A 19484-nucleotide genomic window follows, 5' to 3' on the forward strand; every position below is an offset into this window, starting at 1 on the left:
GAGGTTAGACAACAACAGTATTCTAGACTTATATCCTATCTGCTTAGAAACCCTCTTTCCCAATAATTCCAGCAAAAGTTTTGGGTAAACTCTATTGAACTGACATGGGCACATGTCCATCCCTGAAGTAATCCCTGTCTTCAGGGAGATAGTGCACCTCAGGTCACATATAGATGCCTGGAATCGTGGAGTGAGACTGGGGAAGAGGGAGTCCCCCAAAGGAAAATTGGGATGTTTTTGCCTGGAGGAACAAGAAGAGGAAATGGGTGCAGGGCAGGGCAGGCACAAGCAGCAGTCCTCTCCAGAGCTCCCCTCCCGCATCCCATACCTGCACCCTGTGCTCATGCCCAGGGGAGCTGGTGCCCTGCCCACTTCCTTTCAGCCCAGCCAGGGTGGCACCAGGAGGGAGGACTTGATACCTTTGAGCACAACTCACAGGATCAGCTTTGCTCTCAGGAAGCCTTTTCACCCACAGCCTCTGCCTTTGTCTTCACAGAAATTTTCCCTCTTGATTTACATGGAGGCCCCAGAGAGGTAAGGACCTTTGGTTTCTTGATTATAGGTTTTAAGTCTTTAAGCTCCAGTTGCATATGAATGAAAGAATTCTCTCTTTTGAAATCATAGTAACTCCTTGCATTTACCCTGCTGAGGCCAGGAGAGGGACAGAGTATTGCCTGGATAGCACGGGGAGGAAGACCAATCATAGCACACAGAACCTGTTCCCCCAACTCCCAATGCAGTGCTCTCTGTCATCAACCCTGTGTCCCCTGGACCCACCTACCCCCTCATCTTGTTTACATTCCTAAAAATGCCCTGTTAGGGGAAGGCTGGACTAGAAACTTCCACTGTGAGGAGTGGAGAGAACTGGACAATGGGGGCTCTTCAGGAGCCGTCACAAGGAGCTCAGATCTCCTGGGAGGCTGCAGGGGTGACTGGCTGTGCAAATTGCACTGTTTGCAGGGCTGTGAGGAAAGGAGTCATGAATCTCAGTCCTGAGGACACTACCCTCCTCCCAGCCACGCAGAAAACTCAAACAGCAGCCTCCCATCTCCTTCCTCCCCTCCCACCTTCCAATGCTTTGCCAGGTTCTGATGGCATTACCTCTGCAACATCTTATGTCCTGCCCCCTCTGCTCTCTCCCTGGTGAGAGTAACACTCACCTTAAAAGGTGTAGAGAGGATTAAATGAGATTCATTCAGTCATTCAACAAAGACTTTTTTTTTGAAGTATAGCTGATTTACAATATTGTGTTGGTTTCTGGTGTACAGAAAAGTGATTCAGTTATACATACATATACATATTCTTTTTCATATTCTTTTCCATTATGGATATTGAATATAGCTCCCTCTGCTATACAGTAGGACCTTGCTGTTTATCTAGTTTATATATGGTAGCTTGTATCTGCTAATCCCAAACTCCTAATATATCCCTCCCCCACCCCCTTTCCCCTTTGGTAAACATAAGTTTGTTTCCTATGTCTGTATTTCTGTTTTGTAAATAAGTTTATCTGTGTCATATTTTAGATTCCACATATAAGTGATACCATATAGTATTTGTCTTTCTCTTTCTGACTTCACTTAGTATGATAATCTCTGGGTCCATCCATGTTGCTGCAAATGGCATTATTTCATTCTTTTTAATGGCTGAGTAATATTCCATCGTATGTATGTATGTGTGTATATATATATACCACATCTTCTTTATCCATTCCTCTGTCAATGGATATTTAGGTTGCTTCCATGCCTTGGCTATTGTAAATAGTGCTGCGTGAACATTGAGGTGCATGTATCTTTTCAAATTAGAGTTTTCTCTGGATATATGCCCAGGAGTGGGATTGCTGGATCATATGGCAATGCTATTTCTAGTTTTTTAAGGAAATGTTCTCCATAGTAGCTGCACCCATTTGCATCCCCACCAACAGTGTAGGAGGGTTCCCTTTTCTCCATACCCTCTCCAGCGCCTTGTTATTTGTAGACTTTTTAATGATGGCCATTCTGACCAGTGTGAAGTGGTACCCTACTGTAGTTTTGATTTGCATTTCTCTAATAATTAGCGATGTTGAGCCTCTTTTCATGTGCCTATTGGCCATCTGTATGTCTTCTTTGGAGAAATGTCTATTTGGGTCTTCTGCCCATTTTTTTTTTTTTGATTGGGTTTTTTTTGTTGCTGTTATTGAGTTGTTTGTATATTTTGGAAATTAAGCCCTTGTTGGTCACATCGTTTGCAAATATTTTCTCCCAGTCCATAAGTTGTCTTCTTGTCTTGTTTATGGTTTCCTTTGCAGTACAAAAGCTTATAAGTTTGATTAGGTCCCATTTGTTCATTTTTGCTTTTATTTCTATTGCCTTGGGAGACTGACCTAAGAAAATTTTGTTTCACTTTACATCAGAGAATGTTTTACCTATGTTCTTTTCTAGGAGTTTTATCATGTCATGTCTTATATTTAGGTCTTTAAGCCATTTTGAGTTTATTTTTGTGTATGGGGTGAGAGCGTATTCCAACTTCACTGATTTACATGCGGCTCTCCAGCTTTCCCAGCACCACTTGCTGAAAAGACTGTCTTTTCTCCATTGTATTTTCTTGCCTCCTTTGTCAAAGAGGATCAACTGTAGGTGTATGGGTTTATTTCTGGGCTCTCTATTTTGTTCCATTGATCCATATGTCTGTTTTTGTGCCAATACCTCACTGTTTTGATTAGAGTAGCTTTGTAGTATTGTCTGAAGTCTGGGATGGTTATACTCCAGCTTTTCCAACAAAGATTTGTTCTTTTTCCAACAAAGATTTAATCAGCACTTCACTATGTGCCAGGACCTGATTTATAAGCTGGGGATATAGCAGTGGAGGCCATGCAGACACAATCCCCTGCCCCCTTGGAGTGAGGGTGGCAGACAATAGACAAGCAAACAAAATATGTAGTATGTTTGATGATGGTGTGTTTGGTGAAGGGAAATGGGGATAATTTGCCAGTGGTTTGAATTTGCAGAGCAGGGTCAGGGAATAGCTGGATGCAGAGGTGACATTTGAGCCAAGTTCTGGAGGAGGGGAGGAAGCCAGTTGTCAGTAAATTGGAGGAAGAGTGTTCCAGGCAGAGGGAACAGCAAAGGACATGAGACAAGAGGCCAGTGTGGCTGGCGTGAGGGGAGAGAACAGGCTTGAGGCTAAAAAAAGAGTGGAAGGTGGGGGTGGTCCTTTAAAGGACTTGGATTTTGATTCCAAGTGAGATGGGAAGTCTTGGGAGGGTTTTGAATAGAGGAGTGACAGGATCTTAGATTTCGCAAAGGGCACTTTGCTGTGTTGGGGATGATGTAGGGAAGGGGCAGGGCAGGCACAGGGAGACCAGCTGGGGAGCCTCTGTGCTGGAATAATCCAGGCCCGGGATCATGGCAGCTTGGACTAAGGCTATAGCAGAGCGGGTGGAGAGAAGAGGTTTGGGCCTGGAGATAGATAGATAGATAGATAGACAGATATAGATATATAGAGATATATTTTATGGAAGTATAGTTGATTTACAATATTGTGTTAGTTTCAGGTGTACAGCAAAGTGATTCCGTGATATATATAAATATTCTTTTTCAGATTATTTTTCATTATAGGTAATTACAAGATATTGAATATAGTTCTCTGTGCTATACAGTAAATCCTTGTTGTATATCTAGTTTATATGCAGTAATGTGTATCTGTTAATCCCAAACTCCTAATTTTCCCCCACCCTTTCCCCTTTGGTGACCATAAGTTTGCTTTCTATGTCTGTGAGTCTGTTTCTGTTTCGTAAATAAGTTCACTTGTATCATTTTTTAGATTCCACATATAAGCAATATCATATGGTATTTGTCTTTCTCTATGTGACTTACTTCATTTAGTATGAGAACCTCCAGGTCCATGGATGTTGTGGAAGTAACAGCTGACAGGATGTGCTGATGCACAGCGTGTGGGGCATGAGGAGAAGAGGAATGAAGCAGGCCCGAGTTTTTGTTTGTTGGTTTGGTTTGGTTTTGGTTTCAGCCGCGCTGCGCGTCTTGTGGGATCTTAGTTCCCCAGCCAGGGATCGAACCCTCGCCCTCGGCAGTGAAAGCGTGGAGTCCCAACTACTGGATCGCCAGGGAATTCCCTCCTCTGGGTTTTTTGACCTGAGCAAGGTGATACATGAGGCCCACACAGAGCAGCCACTAGCACCCCCTCTGGACAGCAGTGTTTACTGTCCCTCTTACTGTTGCTGGTATCAGTCAGTCCCCACTGGACACTGCCCTGGACGCCACCTTGATCAACTTGGACCCTTGTTGTCTCTCTACTGCCCCTCCCCATCCCATGTCCCACGGTCCTGACAGATTTCCCCTTGTAAACACATGCCGCCTCTGTCTTAAAAGACAGACCTTCCTTACAAGACAAATCCCCTCACTCATGGAGTTATTCATTCAAACTACATCTGAGTCCCTACTGTGTGCAGGCATGTGCAGAACACATGCTCCAACATGTGACCATGTCTCTATCGCACACCCCCAACATTCCTCCAAGCCCAGGACCCTTGGGGTTTGAGGTTCCTGGGATGAGCACTAAAGTGACACCTTTGTCACTTTGCTCATGCTGTTCCCACTCTTTAGAAAACTGTTCATTCTCCAAAGCCCACTGCCAACGGTAGGCACCTCCTCTGTGTGGCCTTCCTGGGTCCTCCTTCCGGAATGAGTTGCTACTCTTGCTGGCCTCCTGCAGCAGCCCTTCCTGAACTGTGCAGCCTTTGGAAGTGAGCAGGAGTGGCACCCCAGTCCCTTCTCCCCTATCGTCAGCCATAGTGGATTAGGATTCAGGGCCTCGTCTTGCTGCATCAGAATTATGCGACAGAACCTCTCTTGCTGCAACTAGAGCTGGCCTGTCATTCACTGGTCCTTGCAGAGCAGAAGCAGGTCCCGGGAGCCATAGGATCTCAGAGCCTAGGAATTGTCCACTTCTACCTGCCATCCAGGAGGGGAATATGCACATGGGGCTGGTGTCCAGTGCAGGATCTGTAACAGCACTGCTAATGAATCATATCTAATGTTATTCAGCCCTTTCCAGGTTCCAGGTACTGTGCTCAGCATTTTGCATGTGTTCAGTAATTTAATCCCCACAACAACCCATCTTATAGATGAGGAAACTGAGGCACACACAGGTGAAACTACTTTCCCAAGTTACCAGCTAGTAAATGACAAAGCCAGATTTCAAATCCAGTCTGGCTCCAAAAACCCAGCTCTTAATGACCAAATATGAACTATAACTATACCAGAAACCAGCTTCCCAGGTGGTGACATGTGAGTCAGTTGCTACTAATCTGTGGCCATGTCAATACAGTAGTCCCTCATTATCCTCGAGGAATAAGTTCCAAGACCCCCAGTGGATGCCCAAAACCTCAGAGAGTACCAAACCCTATATATCCTATGTTTCAGTTCCTACGCATACATACCTATGATAAAGTTTAATTCATAAATTAGGTACCCTAAAAGAATATCCAACTGCTAGCATCACTACTCTTGGGCTTTGGAGCCATTATCAAGTAAGTAAGGGTCACCTGAACACAAGCCCTGCAATACCATGAGAGTTGATCTGGTAACCAAGAGGGCTACTAAGTGACTAGCGGGCAGGAGACCCTGGCAACCATAATGGACACAACACTGCCCTCTTCCCCAGAGCTCTCCTTTCCTGCCCACCGTGCTTGATGGAGTGCTGCTGCCAAAGACACCCAAAGAGAATCTGGCTGAAAAGAATTTCCACCCCGTTCCCTACATCGTGGGAATCAACAAGCAGGAGTGTGGCTGGATTCTGCCGATGGTGAGAAAGTGCAGGCCTCTTAGACTTGCCTCCCCTTCCCGTCACATCACCCCTCCCATCTCTGGTCACAGGATCCCTCCTTCTACGCACGCACCTCTGGGACCTTCATACACCTTGACGTTTCCGTGGAAACCTTCTCCACGATGGCCCAGCTGTCACCTGGGTGGTGCGGCCCTGGGGACCCACATCCCCACACACTCTCTGCTTGTCCTCCCATCCAAGAATCCTGAAATGTCAGTGTCAGGAGGGCTGGTAGAGATAATCATTGGGCAGATGAGAAACCCAAGGCCTGGAAAGGGGAAGGGGCTTGGGAGTTAAGGAGAGTGAGGCCTGGGACCTGCAGCCTCTCCCCTGGGCTTGGTGCTTTCATAGTTTCTCCATAAATTCCACCCACCCACACCTCACACTCTCATTCATCTAACTGGAAAGATTCAAAGGAGCCTGCTTCCTCCTGAGTTAAAATTGACTTCTAAAAGTTAGGAAGTACTTTCCCTTCTGCCAAAGATAAACAAAGCCGGACACTAGTTGAAGTGGTAACAGATTTGATTCAGATACACCCTTGCTGTAGGGAAAAGATCAGTTGTGAACTGAACCCAAGGCCGGGGGCTCGGGGAGGATTATCCGTGTAACTGGGCCACCTGGATTTGTTAGCTGGCATTTATCTGGAGAAGAAACAAACTTCTTCTCTCTTTATGACAGGAGGCCGTGGTGTAAGTAGAAGCAAGGCTCCTGCTGAAATTAGGCCTTTATTTTTCCACAGGGACTGGGGGAGAGAGCAAGAATTACCCCCTGAATGTTTGCTTTTCATAGAGATGGCTCTCAAGTCCTGAGGAAACAGTTTTGTGTGGTAGATTTACATCTCAAAGGGCAGAGAAAGGATTTATAATAACAAGGTTTTAAAGTAACTGCACTAAGAATGGGTTCAGGGACCTACCTGCCCATCACCAGGTTTTGGCTATAGAGCAAACGGTAAATGTTCCTGGCAGCACACAGCTTTATAAGGGGGCCTGGGGTCATCCTGGGGACAGGGCCTTAAGCTGCTTGTGGCCGTGCTAGAGTTTGGTGAAGTCACTTAGTGCAGAGTTTTGATGCGGTTGTTATGTGCAGAGTTCTGCAGGTCTTCAGAATGATTTCAAAGATTATACCGAAAGACCAAAACCATAATGGCAGGATTTGGGGCTTTCTCAGTTATCTGACACAGGCGGGGTATTTGTGAGGTCTGTGTCATCTGCCCCAGAGCCCTCTACTTCAACACTTGGCTGGCTGAAACCTTCCCTCTCTGTCTTGATGACCACTGTGGAGACTCTAGCCTAAATATATATATATATATATGTACGCATATACATACACACACACATATATATATACATACATACACATACACACAAAGACGGGCAGCTTCCCTTAACAATTACTTTATCTTCTTTGTACTCCTTGATTTCTAAATATAAAAGTCCATTTGATTCATTGATTTTGCCCAACTCCACAAAGACCCATGCCCATCAAGACATGACAAAGTGACCTTCAGCCTGCATTGGTTTGGTTTGTTGGTCACTTCGGTTTTTCCTGTCATTACCGGATGATTCACAATTGCTTAACCTTTGTTTTAACAGTTCATGGGCTACTCATTCTCTGAAGGCAAGCTGGACCAGAAGACGGCCACATCCCTCGTGTGGAAGTCCTACCCCATCCTTGTAAGAGTCTAGGAATCACAGGAACTGGCTGAGCCCTAAAGAGGGGAAGAGGCTTGTTCCCAGTTGCAGAGCAACTAATGGCAGAATGAAGACTGGGGCTGGAGGGTTCTACTCCCATTTTCATGCCTTTCTACCTCACCACTAGGAGTGGGCAGAAGTGGTTGCACAGAACTTGAGAGGTTCACCATTAACGCAAGCCTTCCTCCCTGGCTGGAGAAGCCATGCTGTTCACTAGGGCTTGGTGGTCACTTTCACTCTTGATCTATTTCAGAATATCCATGAGGAACTGACTCCAGTGGCTACTGACAAGTATTTAGGAGGGATGGACAACCCTGCCATAAAGAAAGACCTGTTCCTGGACTTGATTGCAGATGGGATGTTTGGTGTCCCATCTGTGAATGTGGCCCGTCGCCACAGAGGTGAGTCACGGAAAGTGGACAGGAGAAGGACACTGACCACACCAGCTTCACACTGTATTCTCTCCTAATGCTCAGCATAGAAAGATATGTGGAGGGACTTCCCTGGTGGCACAGTGGTTAAGAATCTTCCTGCCAATGCAGGGGACATGGGTTCAAGCCCTGGTCCGGGAAGATCCCACATGCCATGGAGCAGCTAAGTCCGTGTGCCACAACTACTGAGCCTGTGCTCTAGAGCCCGTGAGCCACAATTACTGAGCCCACGTGCCATGACTACTGAGGCCTGCATGCCTAAGACCCGTGGTCCGCAACAGGAGAGGCCACTGCAGTGAGAGGCCTGTGCACCACAACGCCCCTGCTCGCCACAGCTAGAGAAAGCCCATGCGCAGCAGCAAAGACCCAACGCAGCCAAAAAATAATAAATAAATAAATTTATTTTTTAAAAAAAGATATGTGGAAACTCCAAGGTCCATTCTATATGGCCTGGGGACAGTGGGGGGCACTGTCCTATTTTGGTTTCCACCAGGAGCGACTCCAAGGAAAGGATCCAAATACAAATATTTTATTTGGGGGGTGATCCCAGGAAACACCAATAGAGGAGTGGAGAAGTGACATGAATGGAGAGGAAGCCAGTCCACCCTGCACTGTCAAGAAAGCATCCACCATGGACAGCTGGAGCTGGGGAGCTCTGAGAAAAACATATCTTAGGGTTATCCCAAGAGAGTGGCAAGAGAGCTGGGGTATTTATCCTCCAACTTTGTCAAGACATTGGTTGAAGGCTGTTCCCAAGGGCAGTTAAATTCCCTGGTGCTTTGACCTGCTGCACACATGGGCAGAGTGATCTCTGGCTGCCAAAGACCTCAGGCAAAGAGCTGTGGATGCAGGAGGTGGAACTCAGGCTGACGTGCCCGGAAGCAGGGGATATGGGGAGGCACCGACAGCCTCTGCCACAGGGCTCCTCACTTGAATTGCGGTGGTCTCTGGGGCTAGAGGGGAAATCTTGGAAGATAGGTCTTGGAAGGTTTCCAAGATCAGAGCTAGTTGCAAACTAGTTTGTTAACCAGTGGAGCTGGGGGTAGAGTGAGGCCAAGAGTAAGACCAGGAGTGTTGTCTGGGACCAAGAAAGCTGAAAGGAGTGAGAAGGGGGAGGTGTCGGGCAGGTGGTCTGGAGAATGTTGATGTCTGCAGCTGGCCTTGTTCCATCCCAATGTGTGCTGGGTCTATCACAGGACCTTTCAACATATCCCAAGACTGTGTAGGGGAGATGTGAGGTAAAGGATGGATGAGCTCACCCGAACAGGAGGTGTCCCTTTGGGGCGCCTTGTTGAGGTCCTCACCGGACCCTTCCTTTTCTAGGAGCTATCCTTCACCTAGTCTGCAAGGCAGGAAATGGTTCTCTGATCCAGACCACTCTCTCTAACTGTGCTAGAAGGGTTTTAGAATTGGAGACTTTAAAAGCATAATAAAAATTAGCTACAGCTCACCTACCATGTCCCCAAAATTCAGGACAGTCATGTACAGGTGCTGGTTACCACTCCCTCCTCCATAGGGTCCTGATGAAACTCTTCAGCCAGGGGCTGCCTGGGGTCAAATCTGTTCTTTCACAAACTTGGCTTTGTCTCTCGATACTTGTGGTTTCCTCTTCCTCACTGTCTGTTGACCCAGCCGTCCTGGACTTGTGTTTTATCTGAATCTCATGACTGCATTCAGGATCTTTTTTGCCTGGACTTCCCAGATTTTATCAACATTATTCTTTCCTTTTTAAATTTTTGTACTTGTCTTACTCTTTTTTTTATAGAAGAGAACTTTTCTGAATATAAAATTAACATCTTACAGTTGTAAAACATTTTGAAAATATGGAAACACATAAAGAAGAAACTAGATATCACTCATAATTCCTCCACCTAGAAGAATCTGCTATAAATTTTTGCCATATTTTCTTCTATTAATCTTTCCATATCTTACATATAATTTAAATATTAATTTTATCTTATGTTTTTGTTCACAGAATCCTATATTGTAAGCATTTCCTCAATGTCAGCAAAAACTCATTAAAAACTCCATTATTTCATGGAATAATGCATTAAAATTTACTTTAGTCTTCCTGTCCTATTGGATATTTAGGCAGGGTGCCCATACTTTGATGCTACAAAAACATTATGCTCAGCTTCATGTGCATAAATCTGTAACCAAATCTCTGATGATTTTCTTAGAATTGGTTATTAGAGGTTTAATTACTAGCCTGGGCCTGTAGGAGCATTTTCAATTTCTTGATACATATTGTGAAATTGCTTTCCAGTGTATAAGAGTGTGGATTTCTTTTTTTTTAATTAATTAATTTATTTTATCTTTATTGGAGTATAATTGCTTTACAATGGTGTGTTAGATTCTGCTGTATAACAAAGTGAATCAGCTATATGTATACATATATCCCCATATCCCCTCCCTCTTGAACCTTCTTCCCACCCTCCCTACCCCACCCCTCTAGGTCGTCACAAAGCATGGAGCTGATTTCCCTGTGCTATGCAGCAGCTTCCCACTAGCTATCTATTTTACATTTGGTAGTGTATATATGTCAGTGCTACTTTCTCACTTCGTCCCAGCTTCCCCTTCCCCACCCCGTGTCCTCAAGTCCGTTCTCTACGTCTGTGTCTTTATTCCTGCCCTGCCACTAGGTTCATCAGTACTGTTTTTTCTTAGATTCCATATATGTGCATTAGCATACAGTATTTGTTTTTCTCTTTCTGACTTACTTCACTCTGTATGACAGACTCTAGGTCTATCCACCTCAATACAAATAACTCAATTTCGTTCCTTTTTATGGCTGAGTAATATTCCATTGTATATATGTGCCACATCTTCTTTATCCATTCATCTATCGATGGACATTTAGGTTGCTTCCATGTCCTGGCTATTGTAAATAGAGCTGCAATGAACATTGTGGTACATGACTCTTTTTGAATTATGGTTTCTCAGGGTATGTGCCCAGTAGTGGAATAGCTGGGTGATATGTTAGTTCTATTTTTAGTCTTTTATTTTTAATACAGCAGGTTCTTATTAGTCATCAATTTTATACACATCAGTATATACATGTCAATCCCAATCGCCCAATTCATCACACCCCCACCCCCACCCCCCACCCCAGCTTTCCCCCCTTGGTGTCCATATGTTTGTTCTCTACATCTGTGTCTCAATTTCTGCCCTGCAAACTGGTTCATCTGTACCATTTTTCTAGGTTCCACATATATGCGTTAATATACAATATTTGTTTTTCTCTTTCTGACTTACTTCACTCTGTATGACAGTCTCTAGATCCATCCACGTCTCAACAAATGACCCAATTTCATTCCTTTTTATGGCTGAGTAATATTCCATTGTATATATGTGCCACATCTTCTTTATCCATTCATCTGTTGATGGACACTTAGGTTGCTTCCATGACCTGGCTATTGTAAATAGTGCTGCAGTCAACATTGGGGTGAATGTGTCTTTTTGAATTGTGGTTTTCTCTGGGTATATGCCCAGTAGTGGGATTGCTGGGTCATATGGTAGTTCTGTTTTTAGTTTTTTAAGGAACCTCCATACTGTTCTCCATAGTGGCTGTATCAGTTTACATTCCCACCACAGTGCAGGGGGTTCCCTTTTCTAAGAGTGTGGATTTCTTAATTCTCTCAGTTGAGATACTCAGATTAAAAAATAAAAATAGGGACTTTCCCAGTGGCACAGTGGTTAAGAATCTGCCTGGTAATGCAGGGGACACAGGTTCGAGCTCTGGTCCAGGAGGATCCCACCTGCTGTGGAGTAACTAAGCCCGTGCCCCACAACTACTGAGCCTGTGCTCTAGAGCCTGTGTGTCACAACTCCTGAGCCCACGCGCCACAACTACTGAGGTCCTTGCACCTAGAGCCCGTGCTCCGCAACAGGAGAAGCCGCTGCAATGAGAAGCCTGCGCACCACAACAAAGAGTAGCCTCCACTCGCCACAACTAAAGAAAGCCCACACACAGCAACAAAGACACAATGCAGCCAAAAATAAATTAGTTAATTAATTAAAAAAAAAATGCTGCTAATTTCATAAGCCCCTCCTAACCAAAAAAAAAAAAAAAAACCACACTTTTAATTTGCATATTTGTGATTGCTAGCTTTCCTTCCCTCTGCTTTTCTTATTGCTCTTAAATGTTATTATTCAATTCTGTGCCTACTTTATTTTGAAGACTTGTGTTGTGGTTGCAGGAATTTAATAAATCTCAGAGGTTTAAGGCAGAAAGCTTAAAAAAACAAAAAGAAACAGAAGGAGAATATATTTTGGGCAGCATGCTGCCATAATTAAGTTCTCTCATTCACAAAAGGTCTTTCCTCTCTGGCTGGGTTGTGAGTTCCATTCTAAAACCTCTGAGTGGCAGAGCCAAGGATAAAACCCCTCCTTACAGCAATTTCTGCTTGACCTTGAAACAACTGTTTAGTAAGTGGATTATGGGACCACAGAAGGATTGCTTCTTCCAAAAACACCCCTTGCTAAACCAAAGTGCAATGATGGGGGGGAGAGAGGCAATTAAATAGATTAATCTACATCCTCCTGTGGGGATAGCATATATTGTTAAGCTACTTTGTGGACAAATATTTAATGATATGAAGCAATTATTATAGTCATATGAAATAACATATACAATAGTATCCTAATTTTATATACATGAGTCGGATAAGTGCTAAAATATTAACAGAGGTTTCTCTGAGCAGTAGGATTATATGTGATCATTTTGTTCTTATTCCTTTTTTCTGCATTTTCCAAATGTGATTCTGTCCCCAGGAAGGGAAAAAGTGTGATATTTCCCCACCAGTCTGACTTGGGGCCTGACCCTTCCCGGGTAGAGTCACTCGCTCTGGGCATAATGATCAATGCAAAGCACAGAGCTCCCCGGGCGGGTGGCCCGTGATTTAGCCCTGAAGGAGCAAGATGGGCAACGCTGCTGAAGCATCAGCGGGAAAACTGACATCTTCCTGGGGCTTAGAGAGGGGGTGGTGAGCGTAGGGGCAGGGGAGAGGAGGAGGGAGGAACTGTACCCTTCCTCGGCCCCTTCTTCCTTCTGCCACCACCTTAACACTCCCCGGGGCCAAGCAGGAAGCAAGACCTGTATGATGACAGAGAAAAAGGAAATGCTGAATTGTGGTTTCCTGAGACACAAGGAATAGACTGTCCCCTTTCTGCATAGGCTTGTATTTAAATACCTGCACTTTCAGACTAGCAACTTGGATTTACTTCACTCTTCTTGGAATACGTGTGAAAAACACCAGAAATGCTCAAAAATGGGCATAATAGAAGGCACCTGTCAGGCTGCAGGTATTCTCCAAGGGAATGAAGACTAACCTGTTAGCAATGAAATACAGTAGTGTAAAGTGTGTGCATATAGACGTCCTGTGTGTATGAATGCATCAGAAGGGGCTTATGTGAGTTGACCTAGTGCCCCTGTAGTTATCTTGAATGGATCTACCCAAAGTTTCAACATTCATTCATTTATTCAATCAATCTTCACTTATTCATTCAATGAATACCTGGCTCAAATCCTATTCTACATCCCCCAACTATGCACCCTTAATCAAGTCACGAAATTTTTCCAAAAGTCTTTTTCTCTATTATGCTGATAACCAGGGGCTTCCTGCAGGGACACACAGGGTCTGGCACACAGTTGCTTCTCACAGCGGGCAACTTCTGTTAATATTGTTCACTCAGGACCAGGCAGCGCCCCTCCCACCCACCTCTGGAGCCCTTGATACCATCCAGGTGTGCGTCTGCTGAAGTGAGCTGTGCATGAATCCATGTCTTCCAGATGCCGGAGCCCCCACTTACATGTATGAGTTCCAGTATCGCCCAAGCTTCTCATCAGCTGTGAAACCCAAGACGGTGATGGGGGACCATGGGGATGAGCTCTTCTCGGTCTTCGGGGCTCCATTTTTGAAAGGTGATGGCCCTTCGGTGACTACAGACTTGGAGTTAGGGGATCTGGGTTCAAGTCTTGGTTTGGTGGCCTTGGGCAAGTTCCTCCTTCTCTCCAGGTCTTAGTTTCCTGAATTCACCATAACAGCGTTGAAGGACAAAGGGTCCTAACCTTTCTCTTGCTCTAATGTGCATGGTGGAGAACGTGTATCCTTGCGCCCTCCTCCATGGTCACTCTAAGAATCCAGACCTGGGCATCAGTAGGACAGGAGGTGGGTCACCTGCAGGGCCCTGCTCAGGGCTAGAATGCCCCCACTCACTTCGCACTCACAAGAGCATATCAGAAGGTACGTGAGAGTAAGGTTAGAATTGCTCTTAACCTTGAATCAGGACTAATATGTGTCTGTCTATCCAACCATCTATCTATCTAAAACTCATATCTTTTAATACACTTAAGAGTATAATATTTTAAAGAAAACTTTTCACAGATGTCTTCAATGTCTTAACCCTCAGCAGTTACTGACAACTTGTGTGTGACACAACCCAGGGCTGTTCATGACACCCAGTGCCTCTGGGCACTTTCTGGTTGGGTGACTCTTTGGGGGCCTTGCAGCTTGGTTATTTTTCAGATTCTATGAAAATGTGTGTGGGTGTAGGAGATTGAAAAAAGACCCAAAGGAGAGTATCCTGGGAGGTGGGGTTACTGTAGCAGAAACCCGGGGGTGTGGCCCTGTGACCCAGCCAGTTTATGGATTGACTACAGCCCTTCACTGAGCCTGACCTAGGTCAGTAACTGTCAAGCTTAAAGTGCACTTGAATTACCCAAGATCTTCTTAAAATGCGGTTTTGACTCAGTAGGTCTGGAGTAAGGGCCCCGTTTCTGAATTTCTAACAAGTTCTCAAGGGCTGCTGCTGCCCCTGAACCACACTTTGAGTAGCAATGGCTTTGTCTCCTCTCCACAGATGGTGCCTCAGAAGAGGAGACCAATCTCAGCAAGATGGTGATGAAATTTTGGGCCAACTTTGCTCGGAACGGGTGAGCTGGTGGCACAGACGGAGCAGGGTTGGGAAGGGGCAGGGCGTGTCTGCTGGGTGGGAGGAGCTTCAACGTGTGCTGGGTAAACTCCCCGCCCTGTGGCCCCTGACGTGAGAGCTCCCTCAGTGGACAGGCTGCCCAGGAGATGGTCAGCCTCCTGTCTCTGGAGGCATATGAGCCTTTGGCAGAGATGAAGCCAGGGGGTCCCTGACAATCTCTGAGGGTTGTTGGGGCCACACAGTAGCTTTGGGGAATTTCTATGTGAGTCTGTTCCCAGGAATCCCAACGGGGAGGGGCTTCCCCCTTGGCCAGTATATGACCAGAAAGAAGGGTACCTTCAGATTGGCGTCACCACCCAGGCAGCCGAGAAGCTGAAAGACAAGGAAGTGGCTTTCTGGAACGAGCTCCTGTCCAAGGAGGTGGCAAAGAAGCCACCCCAGTTAAAACATGCTGAGCTGTGAACGGGAGGCTCAGCTGGCCTTGGGGGCTTGTGGGACCCCAGACAGGGGTATTCTATAGAAGGTGTTTGTGGGCCAAAGAGGCATCTTTTTGTGGAGGCTGGGGAATTATCTGATGGGAGTAGCAGAGGTCAGGGAGGGGGAATTTCTGTTTTTGTGGCCTCAATTTTGGAAGTAAATGTTCTTTTGGAGACCAAGTCAGTGTCTTTGTCTTGGGCTGGAAGTAAGTCATCCTCATTAGCAAGAGAAGGATGAGAGAGGGCACCACTGGCAGGAAGGTGACTCAGGCAGCTCTGGCTTGGCCTCTGGACAGGAAGAGTCCAGTAGGCTGGGCCCTGGGAGGGGCTGAAGGGGACACTGCGTCTACTCCATGTCTCTGGGCCGTCAACAACTCCAGTAAGTGGATGTGAGGGAACCAGAGTGCAGTGTCCCTCTCCTCCATGTGGAGCCGCCTGTAGACATGGAGGGGGCACAGACCGAGGATGTACCTGGAGTGGGAAGGAGGGGGACTTGCCATGGTGACACTGTGGCACTGTTGTGTGGCCCTTACTGACCCTCCCACAGGTCTACAATTCTTTCTTCAACTTACACAGTATCCTCCCAGGCCCCTCCCTGAGGCCGTCTCTTCCAGCAATTCCTCTGAACCCTTTCTGCAGCCTGGACCACATCAGGTCCAAGCAGTGACTACCTTGAAGTGAGTCCCTGAAGTGTCATGTGAAAACTGACTCTTTCAGAATCCCTGGGGTGACTTCTGGCTCCTGGGATATAGAAAGCTCTAAGGAATGCCACTCCCACCTTAACAGAAAGAAAAAAGTGGATTATCCTCAAAATCATGACTTTCTCTGACTCATTAAAAGAGGTTGCAAGGCAAACAATTACCCTGAAATCTCAGGGAAGACAGGCATTTTGAAGGAGAGATGGGAAGTGAACACTGGCTTACCGTCTGGCAACAGATGGAAGATGGAGTCACCATATGTGTGAGTACAATTACTCTAAAAATTCGAATCAAGGGCTAAAGGCCAAACATAGGTGAGTATGAGAGTATAAAATCGTCAGGAGCCACGGACCCACAGGAGAGTACAGGGCCTCATTACAGGCCCTTCTCCATGGACCTCTATCAGGGACCTGTGAGAAATATTGGGAACAGGTAGTAAGACCAGAGGGTGCAGGCTTGAAGCCCTGCCCAGACACTTCTCCCCCTAAGAAACAAAATCCCTTAACCACTGGGAAAAGGCAGCAAACCCATTCCCGTTTGGGCCCTGGGGAAGACCTATTGAAGCTGAGGGAAAGGAAAATTTAAAAACCCTCAACTATTGGGAAAGGGACAGGAAACTAACCTGGGTCCCAATCATTAAAAGTCTTTTACTGCAGGGGAGGGGAGAATCACTGAGAAAACCCCGTGTCCATGACCAAGGGACTGCCTAAGATTGCGGCTGGACCAGGACACAAGAACCCGCCCCTGAATTCCACCACCAAGTTATCAAGCAGTAAGTACTGAGCAGCAGAAATCCACCACTGGGGGAGGAAGAACGTGAGAGAGACTCCCTGAGGGGCAGGAGCACAGGGCAGGCCCAAAACTGAGGGCAAAACAGGAACACTGAGTGAAACCTTTCAGCAAGCCCTCCCCCTCAGCACAAGGTAGTACAAAAAGAATTTGAAGCAGGTGGTGCACTTAAGAGAACCATAGCAAAACCCAAGCTCTGCTCAACTCCTGACTAAATTGCCTCAAGTCCCCCAACACACAGTCACATGTACACACAAACACACACACACACACACAAGCCCCAGTCTAGTAGAAGAGGCATGTCCATCCCCAGTCATAAACACTATTTACTTCAGTTTCTTCCCCTCTGCACAGGGTGTTAAGCATTTCATCTAAAATTATAAACACACACAAAAAAAGGAGAGAGGAAAAAACACACTAAAAGGGCAAAGCAGTCAGTAGTACCAGATTCAGAGATAACCCAGGTGTTAGAACTACAAAAGTAGGAATCTAAATAACTCTATGAGAAACTTACAAGAGCAGATGGGTAATTTCTGGAGAGAGACAGAAGCTCTAAGAAAGAAGCAAATGGAAATATTAGAAATTAAAAAGAATAGTAAGATATGAAGAATACCTCCAACGGGAACAGATTTTTGGTTGCCAAGGGAGAGGGGCAGTGGGGGAGGGATGGATTGGGAGTTTGGGATTAACAGATGCAAACTATTATATATAGGATGGATAACAACAAGGTCCTACTGTATAGCACAGGGAACTATATTCAATATACTGTGACAAACCATAATGGAAAGGAATATGAAAAAGAATATATATATGTATAACTGAGTCATTTTGCTGTACAGCAGAAATTAACACAACATGGTAAATCAACTATACTTTAATAAAATTTTTTAAAATAAATAAATAAAAATAGGACTGTCCAAAAAAAAAGAATAACTCCAGTGGGTTCCTCAGTAGATTTGAGGCAGTTGAGGAGAGAATGAGTGAACTTTAAGAGAGGGCCATATAAATTACCCAAGTTAAATAAGAAGAAAAAGTAGTGGAGAAAAAGGAACAACAGTACAGAGGATCCAAGAGATGTGTAACAATATCTCATGTCCAAATATATGTGTACCTGGAATCCCAGAAGGAGAAGAGAGAAAAAAAAATGGATAGAAAAGATATTTGAAAAAAAGATAGCTGAGAATTTTCCAAAATAATGAAAGACAAAGATCCAAAGAGATGAGACAGGCAGCGATGGGATCTATTTTCCAGTGTCCTCACACAATTCAGTGCTGCAGCATCACTGAGTGATTCCTCCCTGGACAGGGGGCCAGGCTACAGGAAAGTAGAGACCCAGGGAGCCCAGTCTCACTTCATCAGAAGCAGGACTTTGTTATGTAATCCAGGGTGTCTCAAGCTCAGTACTGACATTTCGGGTCAGAAAATTCTTCGTTGTGGGAGCCGTCCTGTGCATTGCAGGGTGTTTAGCAGCATCCCTGGCCTCCACCTACCCTATGCCAGTAGCACTCCCCTAGTGTGACAACCAAAAATATTTTCAGATATTGCCAAACATCCCCTGGGGTGCAAAATAATCCCCATTTGAGAACTGGTTCATTTATCTAGTAAGTCCCCGGGGGAAGGAGTTGGGGGGCAGGGGATCGTAGGTACATTGAAAGCTGGATACGTTTTTTAAAAATCAGCAACATAATTTAGCTATGGTTACCCAGAATTCTAAGTACTCCCCCTCGCAATGCCATAGATCTCTGCTCTTTGGTTCATATCTACAAGTCTGAGGACTACAGTTTAAAAAGGGATTGACTTTGAATGGATGTCTGCTGCCACCTGATGGTAATTTAGTTCATTGCACTCTGCGGGAAATCCCAATTTAGTCTTACTGGTCAACCAACCAGCGCATCAAAAAGCTAAGACAATCAGATTTGCTTTGCTCAGATCTTAGAAAGTAGTTCTAAGTTCACAGATGACAGGCCCTTGGGAAAACAATTCGGGGTTAGCATAAACTGCTATAAGCAGTGACCCCCCCTTTTTTCTAAAGCTTTAGTTTGAACTTTTAGGACATTGACTTTGTCCCCAATTTCCCTACTACCAAAAGTCCTATTTGCAATGCATTTATAAGTTATAGTCAGGCACAGTTAAATTCATTTTGTGAAGATTTTTTTGAGAATTTCATAGTACAATTGGAGATAATTAGACATATTTAGGATGCCATAAAATGGGAACATCTTGTATTAAAGCAGTATTTTCCAAATTTGTCTGACAGAAAAAACAAAGCGATACACTAAGCCCAAGACAGGGCCCTCCAGCGACTGTTAGCAGCAAGGAGGGCTGTGGACCTCAGTGTCAGGAAGCATCGGAACTGTTGCTATGGTGACTTTGAATGCTGGCTGACCTTGAGGATGGTGAAAAATCCCAAAACTCGGTTTCCAGGTTTGTGCCACCTCCCTGTCCCTCTGGGCCCAGATAAAATGGTTATTCAGAGCTCAGTCTGGGACAGAAGCCAAGTTCCACAACTGTTATTAATATGATAATACTTAATAACAACAATGTTTCAAGAGGCTTCAAGAGAATTCAAGTGAGTGCAGCTAGAACCTTGGTCTGCTCCTAACACAGCGGCCGGACTAATCCTGGTAGAACATGTCATCTTCTGTT

General features: G+C 45.3%; 1 protein-coding gene across 2 annotated transcripts in view; it reads left to right on the forward strand.

The window, feature by feature from the left end:
* The window catches only part of LOC116744140 (liver carboxylesterase-like), a 38898-nt gene extending 23481 nt beyond the window's left edge, over window positions 1-15417 (forward strand). For both annotated transcript variants that reach the window (XM_032613500.1, XM_032613501.1), the window contains exons 8-14: window positions 497-534; window positions 5659-5799; window positions 7413-7493; window positions 7765-7912; window positions 13734-13865; window positions 14804-14876; window positions 15154-15417. In XM_032613500.1, the coding sequence (XP_032469391.1) occupies window positions 497-534; window positions 5659-5799; window positions 7413-7493; window positions 7765-7912; window positions 13734-13865; window positions 14804-14876; window positions 15154-15337 (797 nt within the window). In that variant the 3' untranslated portion in view covers window positions 15338-15417. The remainder of the gene's footprint in view (window positions 1-496; window positions 535-5658; window positions 5800-7412; window positions 7494-7764; window positions 7913-13733; window positions 13866-14803; window positions 14877-15153) is intronic.
* Window positions 15418-19484: the final 4067 nt, after the last annotated feature.

Source organism: Phocoena sinus, chromosome 19, assembly GCF_008692025.1.
Source record: "Phocoena sinus isolate mPhoSin1 chromosome 19, mPhoSin1.pri, whole genome shotgun sequence".
In the NCBI taxonomy this organism is placed as follows: domain Eukaryota; kingdom Metazoa; phylum Chordata; class Mammalia; order Artiodactyla; family Phocoenidae; genus Phocoena; species Phocoena sinus.